The 24,962-nt window shown below is 39.2% G+C and overlaps 1 protein-coding gene across 13 annotated transcripts; it reads right to left on the reverse strand.

Moving 5' to 3' along the window:
* Window positions 1-6,119: 6,119 nt before the first annotated feature.
* On the reverse strand, window positions 6,120-22,987 carry KLHL8 (kelch like family member 8). 13 transcript variants are annotated; one of them, XM_058193425.1, is made up of 12 exons: window positions 21,140-22,166; window positions 18,871-18,947; window positions 17,865-17,903; window positions 15,286-15,593; window positions 13,768-14,316; window positions 12,532-12,718; window positions 12,212-12,355; window positions 10,613-10,724; window positions 9,513-9,681; window positions 9,017-9,176; window positions 7,640-7,841; window positions 6,120-6,427 (listed from the first exon to the last, which is right to left on the reverse strand). In XM_058193425.1, exons 4-12 carry the CDS (start codon window positions 15,484-15,486, stop codon window positions 6,304-6,306), a joined length of 1,848 nt encoding a protein of 615 aa, XP_058049408.1. In that variant the 5' UTR covers window positions 15,487-15,593; window positions 17,865-17,903; window positions 18,871-18,947; window positions 21,140-22,166; the 3' UTR covers window positions 6,120-6,303. The 13 variants fall into 13 exon arrangements, 12 of the variants coding, with proteins under 12 accessions (XP_058049408.1, XP_058049411.1, XP_058049410.1 ...); XM_058193428.1 differs by lacking the exons at window positions 18,871-18,947; window positions 21,140-22,166 and adding an exon at window positions 22,639-22,709; XM_058193427.1 differs by lacking the exon at window positions 18,871-18,947 and having other exon boundaries at window positions 17,865-17,897.
* Window positions 22,988-24,962: the final 1,975 nt, after the last annotated feature.

Raw genomic sequence — 24,962 nt, forward strand, 5'->3', positions numbered from 1 at the left:
CAACAAAACAATGGCTTCAACAGCACAGAATACGCCTTCTGGAGTGGCTCAGCCAGAGTCCTGACCTCAACCCGATTGAAATGCTGTGGCATGACCTTAAGAGAGCGATTCACACCAGACATCCCAAGAATATTGCTACACCGAAACAGTTTTGTGAAGAGGAGTGGTCCAAAATTACTCCAGATCGTTGTGCAGGTCTGATCTGCAACTACAGGAAATGTTTGGTTGAGGTTATTGCTGCCAAAGGAGGGTCAACCAGTTATTAAGTCCAAAGGTTCACATACTTTTTCCTCCCTGCACTGTGAATGTTTACATGTTATGTGCAATTAAACCATGGCAACATCTAATATTTGTGTAGTATTATGTTCAGCAGACTGTGTTCTTCTATTGTTGTGACTTAGATGACGTTTAGAGCACATTTTATGACCAATTCATGCAAAACTCCACGTAATCCCAAGGGGTTCACATACTTTTTCTTGCAACTGTATATCAAAATCTCCCATTCCTTCTCAAATTATAACAATTTTAATAATACAAAACAGGATTGATTCCAATGGCAATGGATTTAAGGCACAACATTCTTGATTACAGGTAAACACTCAGCTTATGATGGTCATAAAGTGTGTAATCACATAACTGACCCCATTTTATGATCTTTTTCGCAGCAGTCATTAAGTGAATCACCATGGTTGTTAAACGTGTGGTCATTATGCGAACCCATTGTTTGCTGTGGGACACTTTTTTTTTTGGGTCAAACCTCAGAAATAAATGTTGACTTCCGGCAAAAATATAATTTTTCATGCATCAATCTTCTCCAGCCTAGTATATAGCAGAATTGGGACTACAGCCTTTCCAGCTATCATGGATAAAAAAATGTACTGATTTTTTCCCCCTAGATAAATACTCTGAAAAGACTTTTGTATCATTAGTATGTTTTACCCCTAGACTATTCAACCTGAAGTATGTAGTGCCTTACATGGCAATAAGAATTCCATCAGCTCAGTGGAACCTCAAGAAAAACCAGCAGATCTTACGTTGGATACCAACTATATGTGTACGGAGAGTTTCACTATCTGCAAAGAATCCTGATCATGATTTATATGTATAAATCATGCAGCTACTCTGGTCTAACACATACTTTCTTCTTAGAACACTAGGCTGGTGTTTCGATTGTTTTAAATAAATGGTTCAATGCTAGGAAGTACTACCTGTCTGTCTATCTCTGTTATCTCTGTGTATCATCTCTCTCATATCTTCTATCTATCTATCTATCTATCTATCTATCTATCTATCTATCTATCTATCTATCTATCTATCTATCTATCTATCATCTATCTATCTATCTCTACTTATTTTATCTACCTATCTACCAACCATCTATCATTTATCAATCTATGATCTACACCTTATCATCTATCATATCTCTATCTCTTTATCTCCATCCATTTATCCATATCTATATCTACCTATCTCGTATCATCTACCTACCTACCATCTATCACTATCTAATTTATCACCTATATCTTATCTATCATCATCATCTATCGTCTATCTATCTATCATCATTATCATCTAGTCTGTCATCTATCATGTATCAATCTCTATCAAACTTGTTTGAAAAGAACTCTAAGCAGCTCTTTAAAGCTGCAAAAGTTTAGTTCAGTGTTTCTTGACCTTGGCCACTTTTAAGATGCATGGACTTCATCTCCCAGAATTCCCAGACAGCTGCACAATACAATATTTCCCCCAAATTTCTACCAGCATCATCCAGAATAATTGCCAGATTATTTTGGCAAATAAAGTTGTTGATACATTGAGCTTCCTCAGATGATTTCTCATCATCCTGATTATTATATTGTAAAATTGTGATGCAGTTCAAAATGTTTTAGAGTACATCTAAAATTATATCAGTTCTGCACTTTAGCCAAGTGGGGAGACAAGATACGAGTATCCTTTGTTAGCTTCTGGAATATGTAACCTTGTGTGATTGACATGCTATTCAACATGGCTGACTCAGGTAAAGCACCTATTAATGCAGGACAAGAAGGAAGTGTGTCAGGATTGAAAAAGGATGCCGAATTTATCTGAACATGTCACGTGCAAATGGAATAGAAATTTAAATGAATAATTAAGGACCAGGTAAATTGTTTCATAGCTGCATGGAAATGTTATCTTAATTCTGAGTGCTTTGAAGCCCAGAAAATGTGCTTTTTAAAGTTTGTATAAAATTACTGTGGCTTTTAAAGAGACCAACGTTCAAAGCAACTTTATGAATTAGAAACATCTAAAACACCTAGTACATGAATCTCTTTTTTTAAAGTAACAGTAACAGTGTTGGAAGGGACCTTGGAGGTCATCAACCAAAGACTATCTACTATTGACCTCACCACATTCCTAAGAGGTCTATAAGGGGCGTGCATAAGAGCACAAGCGTGCCTACTGTTCCTGTCCTATTGTTTCCTTTCGTTATATCCAATTAATATAGTTATTACATACTCATACTTATATATATACTTATTGTATAGTTATTTCATGCTTATGCTTATATGACAAAATAAATAAAATAAAATAAATAGTCCAACCCCCTGCTCACGCAAGAGACCTGTACTAGGGATTTGAACTGTCAACCTTTCTGATAAACAAGCTCAGTGTCTTAGCCACTGAGCCACCTAGTCAGCCACATGTGATTAGGCTTATCCAGGCAAATTCACACTGGGCCTTTGCCCTTATTTTGTCCAACCCTAATACTATGCATTTTATTAACCTTATTTACAGGGGGGTTTATAAATTTAATTTATCATTATAAGGAGTCCCAAAGTTAGTTACTGACCTAGCCTTGTCGACTTTAATCCATTAGTTTTGAAGGATGCCATAGAAGTCTCTTATTGTTACTGAGGCCATGAGCAACCTTATGGTAAGTTCTTAAATCAGAGTAAGCCAGGCTTTTCAGACCAGCTTTCCAATTTAAAAGCTTCATGGTTTAAGATAAAATTTTCACAGTACAAACTTGTCTAAAACTATGCTACTGCTCTATTAGAATGGTAAATGTGGCTCTTTTGCGCCCTCTTTTGGAAACCACTGCTTAATTCAACTTGATAGGCAAGAATTTTTGAAGGTTGTCTATGAAAAAATGGTTGCGTCTAAATTTAGGCACACAACATGAGACTGGCTAACTAGATTTCCCAGACCATTCCAATTTTTTTTATACTCATAAGTTTCCAGTCTATTAAAAAAAAGCAAAATACAATTCACAGAAGATCCCAAAGGTGCTTTTTCAAAAGGCAACTGGCCTTTTTTTCCTCGAAGACGTTTCGCTTCTCATCCAAGAAGCTTCTTTGGTTCATAAAGTCACTTTGAAGAACAGACCTGAAGAAGCTTCTTGGGTGAGAAGTGAAACATCTTCAAGGGAAAACAAAGGCCTTTTGGAATTAGCACCTTTGGGACAGCCATGACCTGGATGACTGAGAATCTCCATAGACATTCACAGAAAATGCTTTTATCTTCCTGTCGCACCTAAACATACTAATCCTTTGCTCAAACTGGAAATTTTGGATCCAGTATAAAAAAGATACAGTCATCAAGACTAATCATTAGTCCATGTAATCCCTGGAGCCATGCAGATGTACTCAAATACCGCATTAACTCCATACAGTGATGAAATCCTATTTTTTTTACTACCAGTTCTGTGGGCGTGGTTTAGGTTTTTTTGGGTTTTTTGTTTTTTTTTACATTTATATCCCGCCCTTCTCCGAAGACTCAGGGCGGCTTACAGTGTATAAGGCAATAGTCTCATTCTATTTGTATATATACAAAGTCAACTTATTGCCCCCCCAACAATCTGGGTCCTCATTTTACCTACCTTATAAAGGATGGAAGGCTGAGTCAACCTTGGGCCGGGCTTGAACCTGCAGTAATTGCAGGCTACTGTGTTCTAATAACAGGCTCCTTACAGCCTGAGCTATTCCGGCCCTAGTGGGTGTGTTGTGTGTTGTGGCTTGGTGGCCGTGGCAGGGGAAGGATACTGGAAAAATCTCCATTCCCACCCCACTCTGGGACCAGCCAGAGGTGGTATTTGCTGGTTGTCCAAACTGCTCAAAATTTCCACTACCAGTTCTCCAGAACCTGTCAGAACTTGCTGGATTTCACCTGACTCCATACCATATTCAGCGAGAATAATGGCGGCTGTTATCCATACATCTCTATGCCACAAGATTAGGTTTTAAAAATCAAGGCTGCCATTTCACTACTGGCATTAAATTGAGCACCACATCAAATTGTATCATCATCTAATAATTGAATCTTTTTCAACAAATAGAGGTTGACCTCTATGCACATTTACAGGGGCTGTAAATAGGGCTTTAAATAAATAGAAAAATAAATAGAAAAAATAAAAAAAACCACATAATTTCTTGTCAGGGGTATCAGGTCTCCTGTCACCATACTTTTTGCATAATCCATCTGGAAAAATGAAAGGGGATTTTTCAGTTAGTGAAGCAATCGGGGAGAACAAATGACTTTGCTAATGATGTTTCGGAAACTTAAGCAGTGGAGGAGGGTAAAGGTGGGAGAAATACCTAAATTGAACAACCAAGAAGCAGATGCAGTGAGATAAAGATCAAAGAGAGGAATATGGGAGGCAAGCCAAAAAAAAGCATAGCAATTAAACTATTAAAGCAGGCAAGAGTCGATGGGTAGATGATTTCTCTTTTTTGCTGTTGTTCTGGTTTGCTTTTCCTTGTCTCTCTCTTTTCGTTTTTTAGGTAGATGACATGATTAGAAGCAATGTAGGATAGAAAGAAAATGTCTTTTAATAAAGGGTGACATGATTAAAAGTTAGAATAAGAGATAAAAATAAGAGAAGGGAGAATATTAGTATATACATTTTTATATAATAAAATAAAAGCAATAACAAGAGAAAGCATAGAATAATTGAATAATGAGATTGCAACTTAATATAAATAATGTTTCAATAATTGATTGAATGTAATAACTATGATTAATTCTATTAGTTTTATTTGTATTAGAATGTATAACACCCAGATACCACATGCATGTTCATGCATTGATATGCTTGTTAAAAAATTAAAAACTTAAAAACCAAAAATGTTCAAGGGAAGAAAAATGCATTGTGGAACTGGACACAGGATGGTGGCTTTCTTAAGGGGAAGAGGGAATGCAGCTGCACCCTGTAAAATGAAATTCATGAGAGCTAATGAGACTCTACTACAATAATGGGAACCAATACATGCTAAACAGGTCCAACAACCCATGAAGCTCGGCTAGCAGCCAGGACCATTAAATCAGGCATGTATCACATTCGTTCCAAGATTTTACAATCCCACTGACAATTAGCCTTTTCTGAAAATGCTGCAAATAGTTACAGATATGCCACACGGCCTTTGATTTTTTAGAAAGGAAACTCAAGATCATGTTAAAGCGATCAAGAAAGAAAACATTAGAAGTGAAGACCAGCCTATAGGACTATGTTGCCAGACAAAATTGGGCGTTTTTTTGGAACCCAGATCTGAGTTAATCTAGATTATAATGTTTCTCAAACTTGGCAAATTTAAAATGTGTAGGCTTCAACTCACAGAATTTTTCAGCCAGTACTGAGAAACAGCTTGATCCCTTTAAACCATGGGTGAAATCCATCTATCTTCTGTTCTGATTTCATCAACAGAGCATTTTTCCCTTTTATAATGTGACCTAGTCCCTAGTTCTTGTTTCTCTTGAAAGGTTTTAATAGGAAGATTGTGGCACTGGTTGTAGGCAATCATATACCTGATCAATTTCTAAAAATCCAAGTAACCACTGATGCTTTTGTCCATTGACTCTTTCATTGAAGACATTGTTTCCCCCCAAAATGTCTTGCATAGTATAATAGTTGAAGATGTGTATTTAGAGAGGTCTTTGTGGGGTCTTAATGAATTCTTCTAATGTATAAGCATTTCAGAAGGTGCATCTGAAAAAACTACAAAATAAGATTGACAGATAGTCCTTACATTCCGGAATACTTTGTAAACTAATAACTGAAATGAAATCACTCATCAAATTTTCTATGAAGATAAAAGGGATGTATTTTAAGCCTCCATTGAATGACATATCCTTTTGCTGAACGCTTTTTAATTTTTTCCCCAAGTTTTTATTGTAAGTAAATATTTTAAAACTTCCACGGCACTCAGATTTTTATACAAAAACTATTCTAGTATATTTACATATATTGCTTTAAACATTCAGAAGTCTTTGTACAATAGTAAAGGAGGCTGAAAGCGTTTCACAATCATTGGAGGCTTCAACCCAAATTCACATGCAGTCCACCACGTTGCTAGAACCTTGACCCATATCACGAATTTGACTGCTTAGGCAAGCGCACACAGCCACTCCTGCCCCAGCTCTGCAGTGAGACACGGAGCCAACAAGCTCCCATCTAAAGAAAAAAGAAAAGAAAAAGAAATGCAAGTCAAGTTGCTTTGCTTTTTTCTCATATTAATGTGAAAAAAGTTAATCTGCAGGCTAAATACATCTCAATCTCAGGTACTAATTCAATTTTAAAATACTTTTATTGTAGTGTCTATTTAACTACTTAAGTTGATATTAAACACACGAAGAAAAGTTTGCTGAAGATAGAACAGTTAAGGATAATTTGAAACAGAGATTGGAAATCACCCAAACTCTAGCCATTTCAGCAAAACAGGAACCATGGTTCATAAATGATGACATAGCTTGTTCTTTAACAGAGATGCACCCAACAAACTACAATTAAATAAACTATGATTCATGACAACCTATGACTTCAATCACTGGTTGGGTTTCACACCGCACTCATAAACTATGGTTTGAATCACGATGGCTGAATTAACATAGCAACCTAAGCCAAAATGAGAACCAAAAATCACATTATGACATGACACAATGGATGAACCAAATTGTTTAAAAAAATCAGCAGCAAAGGAGAGATTCAAACAGACAAAAGCACCAAATTTAGAACCTTTGTACACATTCCATCCTGATATATATACTGTTGAAAACAAATTTACAATGCAGCTTTTAAGCTACAAACTTAATCCGGAACAAAGGAAGGCATAATGCCAATCCACACCTTAAGGTTGCCTCTCTACAAGAGCAAGGGCTTGCCTAAAAATCAATACCACAAGTTACTCCATACTCAAGAACACTTGATCTTCTCAAGATTGATTCAAGGCAGAAAATGTAGAGATTTTTGTTTTGTTCTGGCTGTAAACTGCCCTGAGTCCTTTGGGAGAAGGGCGGTATAGAAATTTAAATAATAAATAAATAAATAAATAAATAAATAAATAAATAAATAAATAAATAAATAAATAAATAAATATAGTTAAAAAAAAAACTGCTTGATGAGTAATGTAAAAATATGAAAATTATATATTAAAACTGACTATATCAAAGTCTTCCTACTTTTAGTCAGCCACTTCAGAAAGGAACAAGCCAAGAGCTGTGAAAAATCACCCAGTGAGACCTTACAGAATGTAGAGAGTACCAAGTACCTTCCTTACAAATTGTTAAAGTAGCTGCATTGTTTGCAATGTAGAATTTTGCATATGCTCTTCCATATTGTGAAGCATTACTTTCAAACGCTTTGAGTACAAAGAGGGCTTCAAATTACCTGTTTGCTACTGGATCAAAGGTTTCCACTGTGTTCAGGTAAGCATTCCCATTATGTCCTCCAACAGCAAAAATTTTGCCCATTAATGTTGCTATGCCAACTCCACCCCTAGGAGTTGTTAGTTCTGCTACATAGTCCCACTTATTAGTGCGAGGGTCAAACCTCTCCACCGAGCTAAGTGGAGAATTGTCATCAAAACCACCTGTACAAGAACATAAAGACAGGGACGTGGTTCTTTGTAGTTAATGGATTTATAGCCCAACAATATAGGAAGCATACCATAAATTCTGTTATTCAAACATCACATCAAAATGCCATAGATTTGCTAAGACAATTCTTCAGACAAGCTATGATAGTTGTATTGTAAAAGATGGATTGCCCATCACAACTATTTCCACTCCAAGAAAAGTTTTACTTTAGCCTACCATTTACAAACTAACATTACCAGGTATAATAATGTTACATGTGTGTGGTAGAAACCCATGTAAGCAAAGAGGTGAGGAACTGATTAGCAAGTAACTAGCTTGCTGACTAGCAAAAGCTAACCCTCTAAAGATGAAGTAACCTGAAGTTTTTCCTCCTCCTTCTCTTGAGCAGGGGTCTCCAACCGTGGCAACTTTAAGACTTGTGGACTTCAACTGCCAGAGTTCCTCAGCCAGCCAAGCTAGCTGAGGAACTGTGGGAGTTGAAGTCCACAAGTCTGAAAGTTGCCAAGGCTGGAGACCCCTGCTCTTAAGCATTCAGGGATTGGGTTTGAAAACCAAAACAGACTCTTGTAGCCTAACCGGCCAAACTAAGTCCTCAGAGTAACTCAACATGCCATGTCCAATCTACTTGTCTAGTCCCCACACCTGCTCCTTCATCAGTCAGAGTTCACAGAAACTCAGTTAACAAAATAACAGAGTTGGAAGGAACGTTGGAGGTTTTCTAGTCCAACCCCTTGCTCAACAAGAGACCCTATGCCACTAGATTTATTTATTTTATTTTATTTATTTGATTTTTATACCGCCTACTTATAGAGACAAGTAGTTGTCCAATTTCTTCTTTAAAACCTCCGGTGATGGACTACCCACAAGTTCTGAAGATTAGCTGTGCCACTGATTAATTGTTCTAACTGTCAGGAAATTTCTCCTTAGTTCTAGGTTGCTTCTCTCCTTGATTGGTTTCCATTCATTGCTTCTTGTTCTACCTTCAGGGGCTTTGGAGATTAGGTTGACCACCCCCTCCCTTCTTTGGGGCTGCCCTTTAGATATTGGCTGTAATGTAACAGAAGGCTGGTGTCTTCTCTTCACCATAATCTGCTTCTATTATTAAAGTTCAAGCAAAGCTATGAGAATATAGGGGATCAAAGGTGAGAAAGGGCTGAACATTACTCACCTACCACATATAAACAGCCATGAAGTTCACTAACCCCATTGCCAGCTCTCCGCTGACCCATTTCTTTCACTTCTATCCATTTATCAAGATAAGGATCGTATTTCTCCACACTAGACAGAGAAGCCACGCCATCATTTCCACCAACGGCATATACATTATTCTGAAATGAGAAAAAGAATACGATTCTATAAATTCTTATCTTAAAGCACATGTATTAATTTATCTTTGTCAGCCTAAGTTTAACTATCTCACATTGAATTGTAAAAATAATGAAACAATACAAATTGTAATCCAACTGGATAAACTGAAACCTAGTGCAAAATTCTGAAAAATATTAACAGGTGTTGGTAATATTATATTGCTGTATTTCTCACACCTGTTCTATTCCACATCTGCATTGAATATAGTTATAGCTGAAGGACTCCATATTATATTACTATTTCTGCTCTGGCAGGCAATGTTTGCTGTCCATTTCAAGGCTGCTCAACAGACTCACCAGAAGAGCCACAGAACCAACTCCTCCGCGAGGGGTATTCATAGATGCAACTCCGCTCCACTGGTCCGATTCCATGTCGTATCTCTCCACCTCACTGAAGCAAGTGTTATCATCTAAGCCTCCAATGGCATAAATGGGGCCTCCAAGAGAGGCGAGAGCAATTCCTCTCCTAGCAAAACACAGATATTTAAAAATAAAGCAGCAAATGTACTCCTAAGGTATATTTTTGCACTCGTGTCGGAAGCACTGAGGCACTTCCGGCTTGAAAGGATTGGCTGGTGACATCACTGTTGCTCTGGAGACGTCCAGTTGGGGGCTCCTTTCATGTCTCCAATAGGAACTTGGGAGTGAAGGACAAGAGCTCAACCCTGCCCCAGGGCAGCTCTTGGGTCTCGAATGCTAACCTCCTGCCCAGTTCCAACCAGTCAAGCCAACATCCTCCTTATAAGGTATATATACTGTGTTTTCCTGAAAATACAACCTACCCCAAAAACAAGCCCTAGCCCGATTTTCATGCCTGTGCCTAATATAAGCCTTAACTCCCAAAATAAACCCTAGTTAAGCCCCACCACCATCTGGTTGTATGAGGTGGGGTGAGGAGTATGCGTAAAAATCAAGCTAGGGTGGGTGGGGGGAGCTGTCCCATGCGCTCCGCACCTGCTACCTTAGGACCACTGCAGCCAGGCTTCCCATGCCTTGACATTTGTTGCGTCGCTGCCTAACTTCTTCTGCACAGCAGCTGCAGACTCAGGCAGCAGCACAACAGGTTTCAGGGCATGGGAGGCCTGGCTGCGGTGGTCCTAAGGTAAGCGAGCAAGACATCCCCCAAAAATAAGGCCTGGTGCTTATTTTGGGGCCAAAAAGGAAAATTAAGACTGGGTCTTATTTTCTGGGAAACATGAGTTTGGTATCTTTGATTCACTTGGGTAACAAAAGTCAACATGTAATGTAATAAAACCCATATATAATTTATTACAAATAGTTTACCAAAAAAAAATGTAAATCATCAAAAAGGACCATTAGACTAACCAATGAATGACTTTACTCATCAGTGAGTTTCCAAAAACCCATTCCGAAGGCACATCTCCAAATTTACCTACCTTTTGGTATTCATTGATGCTTTCATCATCCATTTATTTGTGAGAGGATCAAATACTTCCATGCTGCCGAGGTGCTCATTTCCATCGTGCCCACCCACGGCATAAACTTTACCTGAAATGGTCAATTTATTTCATAAGAAGAAAAGTAAGAATAGCCCATCGTCTTATTTTTATTGCTATTTATTGCTAATATTATAATCTGCCCAGACATAGCCAATTGTAGTTAATACATGTTTGGCAAAACATGTATTAACTGAAATGTTCCCTCCCCTGAATTAACTCTTTCTTCCTGCATGACCTGCTGAATTAAATGGTTAACAATTGTACTGTACTGGTAAATATTAGCACATCTTTACTTTTTTATTCAAGCATTTCATCTATAGGATATCATTACAATTCTTGGAGTAAACATTCGTCCAACTTAGCATCTGACATCGGATTGGCTGGAAGAACATCACATCCCTCTATGCAGAAGATTATTTTGGCTAATGTCAAACAGAAACTTCAGAGAACAAACCACCGCCGACATCTACCACCCGAGCTACAAATATTTTCTATCATTTCAAATCAGTTCGACTTTTCTGATGACCTTTTCTCAGAATATGAAGACTTCTTTATTCAGGCATACATCATACATTTTTTTTTTAATTCTTGTATTTTGTATTTTTTGTTTTCCAGTAGTACCATGTTACTACTGAGCCCTCTTAACAATTTCCACTATGTTTGTGAGTTCTCTTGAGTATTTTCTTTTAATAAAAAAGCATTATTAAGGAAGATTTTCTTTACTAGGCCACTACTAGCAAGCAGATATTTAGGGGGGGGGAAGAGATATCCCAAACACAGGGAGGAGAAATCTGAAATAAAAAAAACGAGGCTCTGCCAAGGGGAGCCTATGAAAATACAAGGCTAGGTTTTAGCAAAATCTATACCTGATCCAGATGAAATTGCAGCAGAATACTCTAATTTATTATAAATGAATAATAAATGAGCAAGTACTGACTTATTTCCACAATTTGGTTCTTTTTAGTCGTTTTAGGACTTATGTAGAGAACAGATTACATTTTAAGCGTGATTTATGTCTTCTGTATTTATGTAGAAATATTAAAAATTCAAAAGCATTCACAAACTTTTAAGCACTGCTGTACACATACATGAAAAACACAAATACAGTACAATTTTGTGTTTGAGAGAGAGAGCTTGGTATATAGATGGGGTACATTTTATAAATGAAGAACTATAAGTTATAGATATTAGTAACTCAATTTTGCTTTAGTGCTATTTTTGAAATGTTTATGGCAAGTATATATAGACATAACTGTGATGTACAAACCAATATATATGTCTCATAAGAAATGTACGAGGGGGGGATTTCCTAGGTTGAAAAAAATGGGGAAGTTGTGCCCTACACAGGATATTAGTCCTATTCCCCTCCCCCAACTACCTTTTTTTGCTTTGCTTTTGTGATCTTAAATTCATCTTAAATTCAGAGTTTTCTTCCTCCTCGGAAAATACAGTGATTATAGGGTAGCGGGAACGGCTGAATCATAAGCTACAATAGAATACAGAATTATTTGAAAATAGAATTTTCTTCTTACGAACCTCCCACTGAGATTACTCCTACATGCCTCCTTCTACTGTTCATTTCAGGACCAAAAAACCAGCTATTTTTATTTATTGAGTAGCACTCAATACTGCGGAATGGGTCGCCGGATCCCCCACGTCCTCCAACACAGAAAAGGACACCTAAGAGGACAAAAAACAAAACAAAATGGAGAGTAGCTTGTTTGATAAGATTTAAATCAATTAATAAAACTCAGTGTGTATCAGATAAAGCACTCATTGAACTCATCAACAGGATTTCACAGAACATGACATTTTCAAATCTATACCATCGGCGTATCAGGAAAAAATAAAAATACCTGCTGTGTGTTTCCTTGGGGTTGTCCGAACAGAATATTCAAAATCTGGTACCGTATGACTGCTTAAATGAAGGTGGTAGTTTCGTGCTTCATCTAACAAATCTCGGCATTTTAAGTTCTGCTTGACTATTTGTTCTTTTGCAACAACTCCCATAAGGAAACAAACAGGTAACAGAGGCAGGCGTACCTAGGGGAACAAACACAAATGATGAATTGAATAGCAGCATCAAGATCAAAATGGACATCTTCCCGTATCACTTTGACCAATGAGAGAATGCCAGGCTACAGTTCAATTTTCATTCTTACTGCTGCATATTATCCAAGGATATGGGATTTTTGCCTACTCTGACCAGATATAACTGGCATAGTGTCAGCAATGAATTTCAAAAATAAATAACCTTTATTTATGAACAAGCCTGGTTGGTTAAACTAGTTTTATTTAACCAGTGAAAAGGTGCAATATGCATGTTTCATCAGGACAAAATTGCAATGCAAGTTCAGACTGGAAAGAATAATATCAAGCACGCTGGAACCACTGGAAATGCTATCCAAACCAATTTCTAATGGCTTACTCATGGAAGAAGTCCCGAAAGAGCTGAATATCGTTTTTAGCTAAATAGCCAAAAGCCCGCAAATAGAAAGCCTGCAAAGATCAGCTCCGTTAAGAAGCCTACCAGGTACTGTCATTTATTCAAGATGAACAACAGAAATTGTTTCGCCTTAGTAGCACTATACGGAGAGGGAATACCCTTGAAGAAAAATGATAATAAATTTAATTCCAATTTCTCTATTAAGCATTCTTTGGTCATCCTGCCTCTATGCTGCAGGTTGCCATTTACATAATTATATAGTGCAGGACTGTCAATATTGAACAAAAGCTGTAACAGCAGTGGCCATCGTCTGGCTGCTAATTTTCAACCTGGAGACTGAGGCTAATCTAATCAGTAACTGGATGGGAGAACACCAGGACATACGAGGGTGTAGGCTAGATTAATGGAATCTATTTCCATACTGTCTCCAAGTCTAAATGGACATAAGGAGTTGAATCTAACAAAAGCAAACAGTACCTATTTGGCTGAACCAATTGTGCTCATTTTATACATATACCACTAAAAGTGCATAAAGAAAAAAATATGGCTGCTTGAAAGTACCATCATAAATTTAAAGAAAAATACAACGAGAAGAACAATATAGTTATTAACAGCATTTTTAATCCTACTCTCATGTGGTTCTTACCTGAGCAACTATTTCATCTAACCATAAAGCATGGTGCTGGGGATTGGCCAAAAGCCATTTAATAGCAGCACAATAAACTTGCTTTTCATTCTCAATGCTCAGGTCACTTGAAGACAAGAGTTTATGAAGGTGCTGAGGTGATACACTCACAAAGTCTTCACATTCCACCACTTCAACGAAGTGTTCACAGGCATAGTGGTCAGCCATGTCCATCAAGTCAATACGGTTGTGACTCTCTGCAAAGGCCCTCACTGCCAGGCAATTGGAAGGGTGAAAATGCAGCTTCATGTACTCACAGCAAGCTTTGGCCACTATCTCCACTTGGAGAATGCAGGCAGCATATAAGAGAGGCTGGACATTGTCCACTGTCAGCATTAGTCGGGAGGAATAAACAAACTTGACCAAGTCTTCAATGGCATCACCGTCAAAATCTTTGATTTCAATCAATGATTGTTTAGCTTCTGCCATTTCCGAAAGAAACATGGCTCTGAAGTAAGGTATAACACAAGCCAGGACAAGCTTGTGACAGGTAATCAACTTTGAGCCCACCTGGAAGTAAAACATATAAGAATGTTAACAGTAGCTCACTTTAGCCTAAAGCAAAAAGGGAACACCTGCAGCTAAATAAATTTATGGGACTTCAACATTGAAGAAGGTTTTTAAACACAAATTCTACTGATATTGTTCTGACCCCACAAGAACTGATCCTAGGTTGGAAACATGTTCTCAAGCCCAGAACATTTAATACCAGGATAGCTGATCAAACTGAAATTTCGAAAGCGAATTTACAAAAACAAAGCAAGATGACAAAATAAGTATTGGAGCTGGAATTCAGGTGCTTTCCATTATTTAGTTAAGCTACTTTAGCCCATTATTTAAAGCAACCCACAAGGTCCACAAATCAAATAGAATGTTTGATAATATGTTTTACTGATATTTCAGTAAACTGAAAGTTCTTACAAATATTTTCATTTTGCTTCTACTGTTAGAAAGTGTTATTTATCTCACTGGTATAAATTTTTCTAGTTTTCCCTTTTTTCTTCCTGCCTGCAGATCAGTGGTAGGTTTCTACCGGTTCGCCCCAGTTTGGACGAACCGGTAGTGGCAGCAGCAGGAGGCTCCGCCCACCCACCCAAACGTCATCATGGATGCTCTGCACATGCACAGAAGCGCCATGCGTGAACGAAGCAAACGAGCACACGCACGTGCTCCCAGTTCCAAACCAGTAGCAAAGAGGAACCCACTACTCCTGCAGATGACGGAAGTATTAGTTTCTATTTCAGGAGCCCATCATTATATAGAGCCGTTGCAAGATTCCAACAAGTATTAACTGTCCTTTTATAAGATTTCTAGAAACTTTTAAATAAAAGAAGAGTGATGTGAATGATTGAAGTTCATTCCCAATCAGCCAGTGGAAACACAAGTGATGAAAAGCAAATACGTCTTCTAGTATTTCACAAAATATATGGGAAATTCCATAGAGAAATTCAAAATTATATGGAAAATATAAAGCACTACCTTTAGCGTCACGTCACAAAGCTCTCCGGCTTCATAGAAATGGAGAAGAGAGCTGTGAAAATCCTTCCAAGCTTCATTTGCTTCAAATACAAATGTGTCTTCTTCCCCATCACAGTTCAAAGGTGTCCTTTCCTGCTTTTGATGTATTTTACCAGTCACTGTATGTTTTCCTTGCTCTGGGACCATTGATTCAGAAGCCATTAGCTGTTTATCTTTTTCCAAGTGTACTTTTAGTCTCCATGAAAAGACTCAGCACGCATCCTATTATGTGCACCAGCTAACATCCATTTGGGGATAGCCAATATCTTCTGATTTAAAAACAAAACATAAAACAGGTTAGGTATTTCTGTCAATGGTATGCCTGAAACACATATTTCCAGAAATACTTTGCCAACTACTATTCTGCTTCTTTGAACAGATCAATGCAAATAAATGGAAAATCAAGAAAGGGGCTTATGATTTTTGACAGAACTAAAATTAGTGTATTTTGAAAAGAGACAATCAAGGAAGGTTAACTCATGCATTGCCTTTGACATTTAGAGGAAGTTCATGACGCATATTTTCTTTATATGCTAACAAAGGACGCATGAGGTACTGCAGGTCTATTCAGTATAGCGTGAAGAGAAAAATCACCGAAAATTAGCAACCTTTCTACTTAACAAGAAGTAGATCCTGTCACACTGCCTTTGGGGGGGGGGGCATTTTATTGAACTGAGAGTCAAAACTGCTGGGCACTCTTTTTTTCTGGATGCAAACAGTTTTCTGTCCTGACACATGAACACAATTTAGTCAAAATTCAGCGTAAATGAAGAACTGTGAATCAAAATGGTAATTACTGTTGAGAAGAGATTAGATATGTTTTATTACAGATATGTAAATTTACTCTTTTACTATTTAAGCAGATTACACCTTTAAGCAAAAAAATGCTTGAAACCTTTTTAGCTCAATGCCCAGGTGAAGTCATCAGTAATGGAAACTACAGTGTATGCTCTAACTTAGTGGTTTCTGAACTATAGCCTACAACTAATTCCAAGCAAGTAACATTATTCCAAAATATGAACAAGAATCTAGGGGTAGGGTCCCCACAGTAGGCCTTAGGCTACACAACATAATTATCTGAACAACCTGCTATGTTATAAGCTGACAGAGTCAGATATATTCCCTTGCCCATCAACAACTCTCATAATGATAATGTCTCTCTTTACTTTGTCTTGCTGCCCTGCTAATAGATGAGAAGTCTGTTCTCACGAGAGGTACAAATGACCAAGCTCAAACAATTCTACTTTGGACTCATTTTGTGAAGACTTAACTCTCCAGTGACGACTCCAATGCTGACAAAAGTAGCAGGAAGAGAAGAGGACAACCAGCAGCAAAGTGGCTGGACTTGGTTATAATTAACAAATAATTAAAACACTTAAAATTAGTATTTAATATCTCCTACGCTTTAAAAACTGTGACTTGGAACTTTTTGCAATGAAGCCCTCAATGAAAATTAGCAAGGCCCTCAGCCCTATGAAAATGGAGCCTCTTAACTATCTTAAGCCATATGAAGCACCTAAATCATATGTCATATCTACGTTATGGCTATTCGTGGCACTTCTGCATGAGAACCCCAGTGATTTAGGTAACACAGAATGAGCAAAGCAGTAGCAGTTGTTGCAAAGTTTTAAAAAAAAACCATGAACAGATTGAGAGAAATAAATCTCAAATAATAGAAATGGCACACAACTTATCCAAGAGCCTAAAGATTTAAATGTCTGAAGCTGTTCCACAATAAACCAGAAAATATCAAATCTATTTCTAACTATCTTAAAATGTTCCATTCTAGTCACAACAGAATACAAGCAATGATGTATCTTCCCCTTCTCTTTATTGTTACATTTGGAAATGAATCTCCATAGTCATGTTTCATCGCTCAATATTACTTGGGAGGAAAGCGATCTCTATTTAAAATGATGACCTCCAAAGAAAGAATAAGCAAAAAATAAAATTAGATAAATAAAGATCCTATGGAGTTTCTTAAATAGAGCCCTCAGCTGATACAAAATTTGGAGATTTCCTTCCCAAGAAATGTGTGCATGCATTATATCTGTTTATGCACATATGTACACAAATATCCTTACCCAAAACTGAATCCATAAATTAAATTGCTAATTAAAATTTATTTATACTAAATTAAGATACCTCATTTATAAAAATAATTGCATATAATTTATATGCACCAATTATTCTCGCAAATACTGAAAGAAACACATATCCTGTCCATTCTTGCAGCAAGGAAAAAAACCAGGGAGGGAAACAGGGTAAGGGAAAGGGAAGATAATTAGTTTGTAATTTACAGAATGAGTTAAACTTCACTGGGAAGATTTTATTTCTAAGCAAAGGTTTCAAAGATACTCATGCAGATAATCAGCAGAGATATTTATACTTTTTGCCCTGTTCTTTTTTGTAACAGTCTCTAATCTTAACAATGATGGAAAAGATATCTCCCATACAAACCTCTTGGTTTAAGAGTACCGAATTAATGTCTGGAATGACTGTCTACAATATTTTAGGATTTATTTTACGATGGAACTCACCTTGCTTTATAAAACTGCTGGTATTGCATGAAGCTGTAACTGAGCAGGTGGAAACGGCACAATGTTAGTTCCATTTTACAGTGCATTTTTAAAAAGATATGTTGATATTTTAATTTTTAAAACATTGTTTTAAAAAAATAGTGCCGCCCATTAAGTGTGACTTAGAACAACTCAAGAAATGATTGCCTTCAGTTCCCAATACTTGAATAAAGCAAGAGAAACTGTTTCTTCAAAAGATTTTGTTAGCATATGAGTAGAGTAGAGTAGAGTAGAGTAGAGTAGAGTAGAGTAGAGTAGAGTAGAGTAGAGTAGAGTAGAGTAGAGTAGAGTAGAGTAGAGTAGAATAGAATAATAGAGTTGGAAGGGACCTTGGAGGTCTTCTAGTACAACACCATGCTCAGGCAGGAAACCCTATAACATTTCAGACAAATGGCTGTCCAATCTCTTCTTAAAAACTTCCAGTGTTGGAGCATCCACAACTCCTGGAGGCAAATGGTTCCACTGATTAATTGTTCTAACTGTCAGAAAAATTCTCTTTAGTTCTAGGTTGCTTTTCTCCTTGATTAGTTCCCACCCATTGCTTCTTGTCCTGTCCTCAGGTGCTTTGGAGAATAGTTTGACTCCCTCTTCTTAGTGACAGCCACTGAGATATCGGAACACTGCTATCATGTCTCCCCTAGTCCTTCTGTTCATTAAACTAGACATATACAATATTCAACAAATGAAATCAGGGTAGGGGAAACAAACAAGGTCTTACTGGGAGATTCCTAACCACAAACTTATTATTGTGGGATATGTCACAAGGTTCAGACTCCTGATTAGTGCTGGATTCTCCTAGTACAAAGGAATTGATGGTGATCGGCTCCTGGGAGCCACAGGTGGGCCAGTAGGAATCACAGGCGGATGCTGTGGAGGGGTGAATCCTATGCAATGGGAGCATTTTTATTTTTACCATCCTGTGCAGGGCAACCAAAAGGGTATAGATGGTGAGGTGATGGTGCCCCACCTGAGCTGGCTTTTTTCCTGGCGGCTGGTTTCTCCAACGTGGGTTCCATAGCTTCTGCTAAAAGGATTTCTAGGGTGCTGAGACAGCAGAGGCAGAATAAAGCAGTCACCTCATCTCCCTCAAAAAGGAAAAGTTAGAGAGGGGGAAAATAGGAGGGGGCGTTGGAGAACTCACTCCGAGTTCTCACATAACTGGAAAAGGTGACTGGATGCTACAACGGTCATAAATAAAGGCTAGGCACATACCCACAGGTTGATCAGGTGACCATGGGGACACAGTGATTGCTGCTAAGTCTAAGGTCCAGCAATACTGTAATTTTTGAATAGCTGCTCAACCCAAGAAGTCCTCAATTTACAACCATTTGTTTAGTGACCGTTCGAAGTTACAACAGGGCTGAAAAAAATGACCATTTCACACTTACAACTGTTGCAGCGTCCCCATATTCACATGATCAAAATTTGGGCACTTGACAACTGGCATGTATTTATCACTGGCATGTATTAAGAGCTGCGGTGGTTCAGTGCTCAGAGCGCAGTGCTGCGGGCTACTTCTGCTGACTGCCAGCTGCCAGCAATTTGGCAGTTCGAATCTCACCAGGCTCAAGGTTGACTCAGCCTTCCATCCTTCCAAGATCGGTAAAATGAGGACCCAAGATTGTTGGGGGGCAATATGCTGACTCTGTAAACTGCTTAGGGAGGGTGGTAAAGCACTGTGAAGCAGTATAGAAGTCTAAGTGCTATTGCTATCACAACTGCAATGTCCCAGGGTCAACCATTTGCAATCTTCCCAGCTAGCTTCCGACAACCAAAGGCAATGGGGGAAGCCAGATTCACTTAACAACTGTGGGCAAAATGTCATAAAATGGGGCACAACCCACTTAACGACTGTCTTACTTAGCAAGAGAAATTTGGGGCTCAATTGTGGTTGTAAGTTGGTGACAACTTGTAAATCTAGGTGAACAACAGTTAAATTGAGGCAAGACCAGGACTGCAGAATTAAATGGTTGAGCACATATTCATTTCAGTATTTTATCTTTGGAATTAGACCTGGAGTTGGAATCCACATTTTTTTACACACAAACTGATTCACTTGCTTCACTCCCAGCTTCTACAGTTTCCTGAACTAAGGCTAACCTTTGACATGTGCACCAAGGAGAGGAATGCCAAATGACAGAACAAGAGTTTCCTGACTTCACTATTCTGTGATCCACAACTCAGCAGACCAAGTCACTATGTCAAGGCAATACTACACCAAAGTCGAAAGAATGGAGAAAAATGTGTATGCTATGCATATGAATGGAACAGTACTTTCTTATAGTTTGAATTTGATTGATGACACATATGCCAACGGATTAAATATTAATCAATATATTCTCTGTAACAAAAATGATATATTTCTACCAATTTAAAACAATGTTTACTAGAACATAACATTAGATAAAATAGCAATAACACTTAGACTTGTATACTGCTTCACAGTGCTTTAAAGCCCTCTCTAAGCGGTTTACAGAGTCAGCATATTGCCCCCAACAATCTGGTTTGTCATTTTACTCACCTCGGAAGGATGGAAGGCTGAGTCAACCTTGAACCTGGTGAGATTTGAACTGCCAAATTGCAGGCAGGCAGCAGTCAGCAGATATAGCCTGCAGTACTGCATTCCAACCACTGCTCCACCACAGCTTCTATAATAATATGTGCCTGAGCATAAAAAGATCAGTTTTGTGATTTTAATCCTTTGGCTTCACGCAGAGGATTAAAGAGAGAGAACTGGATTTCTTTAGGCAATCAATTTTGCAATATAGGTGAATCAAGTAATCTGTGATCATACTAGAGATATGACTGAAAGTATGCCTGGCAGGCCAACCACAAGAACAAAGGCAAGTTTACATGCATGTAATTGATGTCATAACCTGCTCTCAAACCATGCCAGATTTTTTAAAAATCATTGCAGACTTTTAGTTGAGTCCAGAAACTTATCATAAATCACTACAACTGATGCAAAATTCAAGTATATTATATACTGTACAACATTGACTTTACAACTCAAAATAAGTGATCTTTCACAATAAAATATACTTTTAGAAGTATAAGATATACTGGAAAACTATGCTGCTTTGATGGAAATGAAGATATCTTACAGTTGCACGATCTCAAGAATGAACCATTTATGTTGGTTGCAATAACATTTGACGAAATTCCTGCTCACAGGAGCTATTGCTAATACAAAACCAACACTCCTAAACAAAATAGCTCAAATACAAACACCATACCTTTCTCAACCAGCCAGCCAAGGCACATCGTAATAAGCATCTTTGTAACTTCCTTCTATTGAGTTCCTAGTTCAAGTAACTATAAATGTTTTATAGACTTCACTGAAACCATAAGCAGGAAGCAATTAACAGTGGAGCAATTCGGTTAGGCTAGTAACATGAAACTTCAGTCAGCAGTGTGTGGGTAATACATTAAAATTAACTCCTCCCTTTTATTGTTCATTCAAAGGTCATCACTCTTAGCATTCATCCTCCTGTTTCATAATGACCCATCTTGAAATTATAATCTACTTCCATTACTTTGTCATTCTCTAAAAGCTCATATATATACTTCACACATACAGTATCTGAAACACTCTCTTACTCAGTTGGTTTCCTCTTATACGTTCTTCCTCATATCCTGCATTATGTCATCTTGGGAACTTTTAAATTTTTCCCTGCATATATTTCCAAAGAGAACTGGGTCCTTTACCCAATAGCAAAATCTTCTCCTTCATCCAAGCAGACTCTCCCCACCTGATTTCCAAAGACACTTTCTAGCCATTCACGCACAACCCACCTCCACTCCCCAAATCCATAAAACAAAATGCACAAAGCAATCCTCCTGGGTTTAACACAATTCCTCCAGCTTTTTTCTTTCTCAACCTTGGGTCTCCAGATGTTCTTGAGCCAAACCAAGCCAACCATGACTGAGGATCAAGAACGTAGCTGTAGCCTGACACCCTTGTCTTCTCATCCAACTACTGTGCAGGCAGTCCTCGACTTACGCCAGTTTGTTCGAAGTTACAACAGCACCAAAAAAAAAAAGTAACTTATGACCATTTTTCATACTTAACGACACCTTGCAGCAGCCCCATGGAGTCACTTGTTGATCCCCTTTTGCGACCTTCCGATCAGCAAAGCCAATGAGGAAGACAGGTGCACTTAACCACCGTGCCACTAATTCTAACACCAAAACGGCCGCAAAGTGGGACCAAACTCACTGAACCCATTTCTCATTTAAGCCAGGGGTCTCCAACCTTGGCAACTTTAAGACTTGTGGACTTCAACTCCCAGAATTCCTTAGCCAGCAAAGCTGAGAGATTCTGGGAATTGAAGTCCACAAGTCTTAAAGTTGCCAAGGTTGGAGACCCCTGGCTTAAGCAACGTAAATTCTGGGCTCGATGGTGGTCGTAAGTTGAGGACCACTTGGGCACTGTCAGCTGCTTTCCCTCGTACCTAATAATGCCCACCCCATTCCTCCATGTTTCCTCCACGTTGCGGTAGTCAAGCATGGTTTTTGAAGGAGAAAAGTGCCTCTGGACAAGTACAGAGTGCCTTCCTCTCGCGAAGGCAAAAAAAAAAAGCCCTTACACATACGATGGCAGAAGCCTGGCTTTTTGGGAAAGCCAACCGTCCAGCCCTGTCCCCTTTTCAGGTACGGAGACCCGTCGCCCACTCGCTGAGCTTTCCCGCCTCTCTTCCTCCCTCCTTCCCTCGCAAGTCACAGGCAGCCGCACCGAGGACCGTTACCGTCCACGCGCGCGCCACCGCCAAGCGCTCTCCCCATCAGTCCAACGGCAACGAGCATGCGCAGGCGCCGCGGTTTGGCGCGGGGGGGGAAGTGGGCGGGGCGCAGAAAACAAGAAACAAACTTGGGGCTAGCGCGTCTGCGCCCAGAGCTTAAAGCTATTGGTTTGCGCATGCGGTTCTTTTGGTACCGTGCTGAAACAGAGAGAGAGAGAGAGAGAGAGAGGAGACGTACCATAGCCAGAAGAGTGTTTTCTCTTCTGCGCATGCGTTACGGCCAAAGGATTGTTTTAAGGTTTCAATAAGGCATGATGGGAATCGTAGTAATGTCCGGAGGCGAAGCAAATGATGCGCCTCGTTCTCCAACTTTGTCAAAAGTACAACTCCTCAAAGGCGCCAGGAGTCCTCTCGAGCCTTGAAAGGCTGCCGTAGGACAGTTTGAATTGTAATGCACAATAGCAATCATCATCACCATCATCATCTGAAGTTTACTGAAAAAAGGGCAGGTCCCCTAGCTGGGGAAATCCTAAAGGTCAAAATGGTATCCAAAACTGTGTAATCAAATCCTCTGCCTCTTGTTTGATGTGGCTCCCATTATAAAGGGGTGGGATTTCATCGTATGTTGACAGCTGCCAGCTGGACTCCTTTTACACACACAGACAGACAGAGTCTGCAGATCTTTCTGCAAAATAAAAATAATTGAAAGAAAAAGAAAAGTAATAAGAAAAGCAAAAGTGATAAGTAAAAAAAACAAACACCCATAAAGGAGCAGTTTCCAATCTTCTTTACAGCAGTTATAAATACATTTACATTTTATTTTCTCTGAGCTTACATCGTGGCACTCTTCTTTCCATATTCTAACCTTTCTAATCATCAAACCCATAAATCAAAAGTTCATCCCCCCCCCCCCCGTTTTCAGCAAAAAGTCCAGAAAGGAGGTCCGGTCACTAATATATGTAGGTATTGTCCATTTCCTAATCAAACACGAATTTGGCCATCTTGGTGAATTCTGTCAACTTTTCACTAACCAATCTTCTGTTGTGGGTATTTTAGAGTTTCCGCAACCTTTCAGCTCTTCAGAGAAAGTAAATATAGAAAGATGGTTCTCTGTCATTCAGCATCCTAGGGGCATCTAATGATCCCAAGGTTGTTGGAAGGAAGAAAGTTTGCAAGTCACCTAGAGATGCCATGGAGTTGGAGAAATGTTTTGTTAAAATAAACATATAAAATAATATGTGACTGCTTCCTATATGCTATACCTGTAATGTATCTTTAAATGTTTGGCGGGAAACAAGCACGTTGCTGATTGGTTGAAGCCGCCGGTTGAACTGTATATAAGGAGAGGTTTTTCCCCAGCCTGGTTGCTGGGTTCACCATATATTAAAGAGCTGTTGTCACTACCCTGGTCTCCAGCCTCGTTACTTCCCGAACTTAACACTGGCGACGAAGGTGGGATCTCGAGGCTAAAGAGCACCAGGAACGAGCTGAACGCACGGAAGAACCGAACCCAGCAAACTCAGGGCAGAAACGCGGAGATGGCCAGCTACACTCCGCCCGCGCCGTTTGACCCATCCAGGGAAAAATGGGAACGACATGACCCGCTTCGAGAGCTTCCTCGAGGCAAACGAACTGCAAGGAGTTCCAGACAACCGCAAAGGGCATATTTCCTGAGCCACTGCGGTCCCGAGGTCATCGACATCGCGAAGCCCTGGCAGAGCCAACGCCGTACAATCGGTATCGTGGCAAACTCTGCAAAATCTATTGAAGAACCATTTCGCCAACACCGTCCAAATACGTACGGCGCTTTGAATTTGGAGAGCGCAGACAGCAAGAGGCGAATCCATCAGCGATTACATGGCCGCCCTGAGAAAAGCCTCCAAGGATTGTGGGTACCGAGACTTGGATGAGGAGCTGTTAGAGCAACTCATCCGTGGGGTCAGAGACATTCGCTTATGGAGGCGGCTGCTATCAAAAGCAATCTAACGCTGGCAAACGCCTGGACGGCCAGAGCTCATGAGATGTCCACCCAAGCGGCGGAAACCCTACAAAAGCCACTCACGCCAACGGCGAAGCGAATCAACCCCGTCCACAACGAAGAAATCCAGACCGAATCAGACGGCGAGGATGAGGAAGGAGTTTGCCTCACCGAGAGAAGGGGCAAAGAAGACCGGGATGAATGCGGAAGTTGCGGAGGGCAACACCAGCGCCAACGATGCAAGTTCAAGGACGCTACATGTCGGCGGTGCGAGAAGAAGGGCACCTGGCTCAAGTCTGTCGAGCACCCCAACCTTCCGCCGAAAATTCAAACCAACCA

The sequence above is a fragment of the Ahaetulla prasina genome, chromosome 8, assembly GCF_028640845.1.
Source record: "Ahaetulla prasina isolate Xishuangbanna chromosome 8, ASM2864084v1, whole genome shotgun sequence".
In the NCBI taxonomy this organism is placed as follows: Eukaryota; Metazoa; Chordata; class Lepidosauria; order Squamata; family Colubridae; genus Ahaetulla; species Ahaetulla prasina.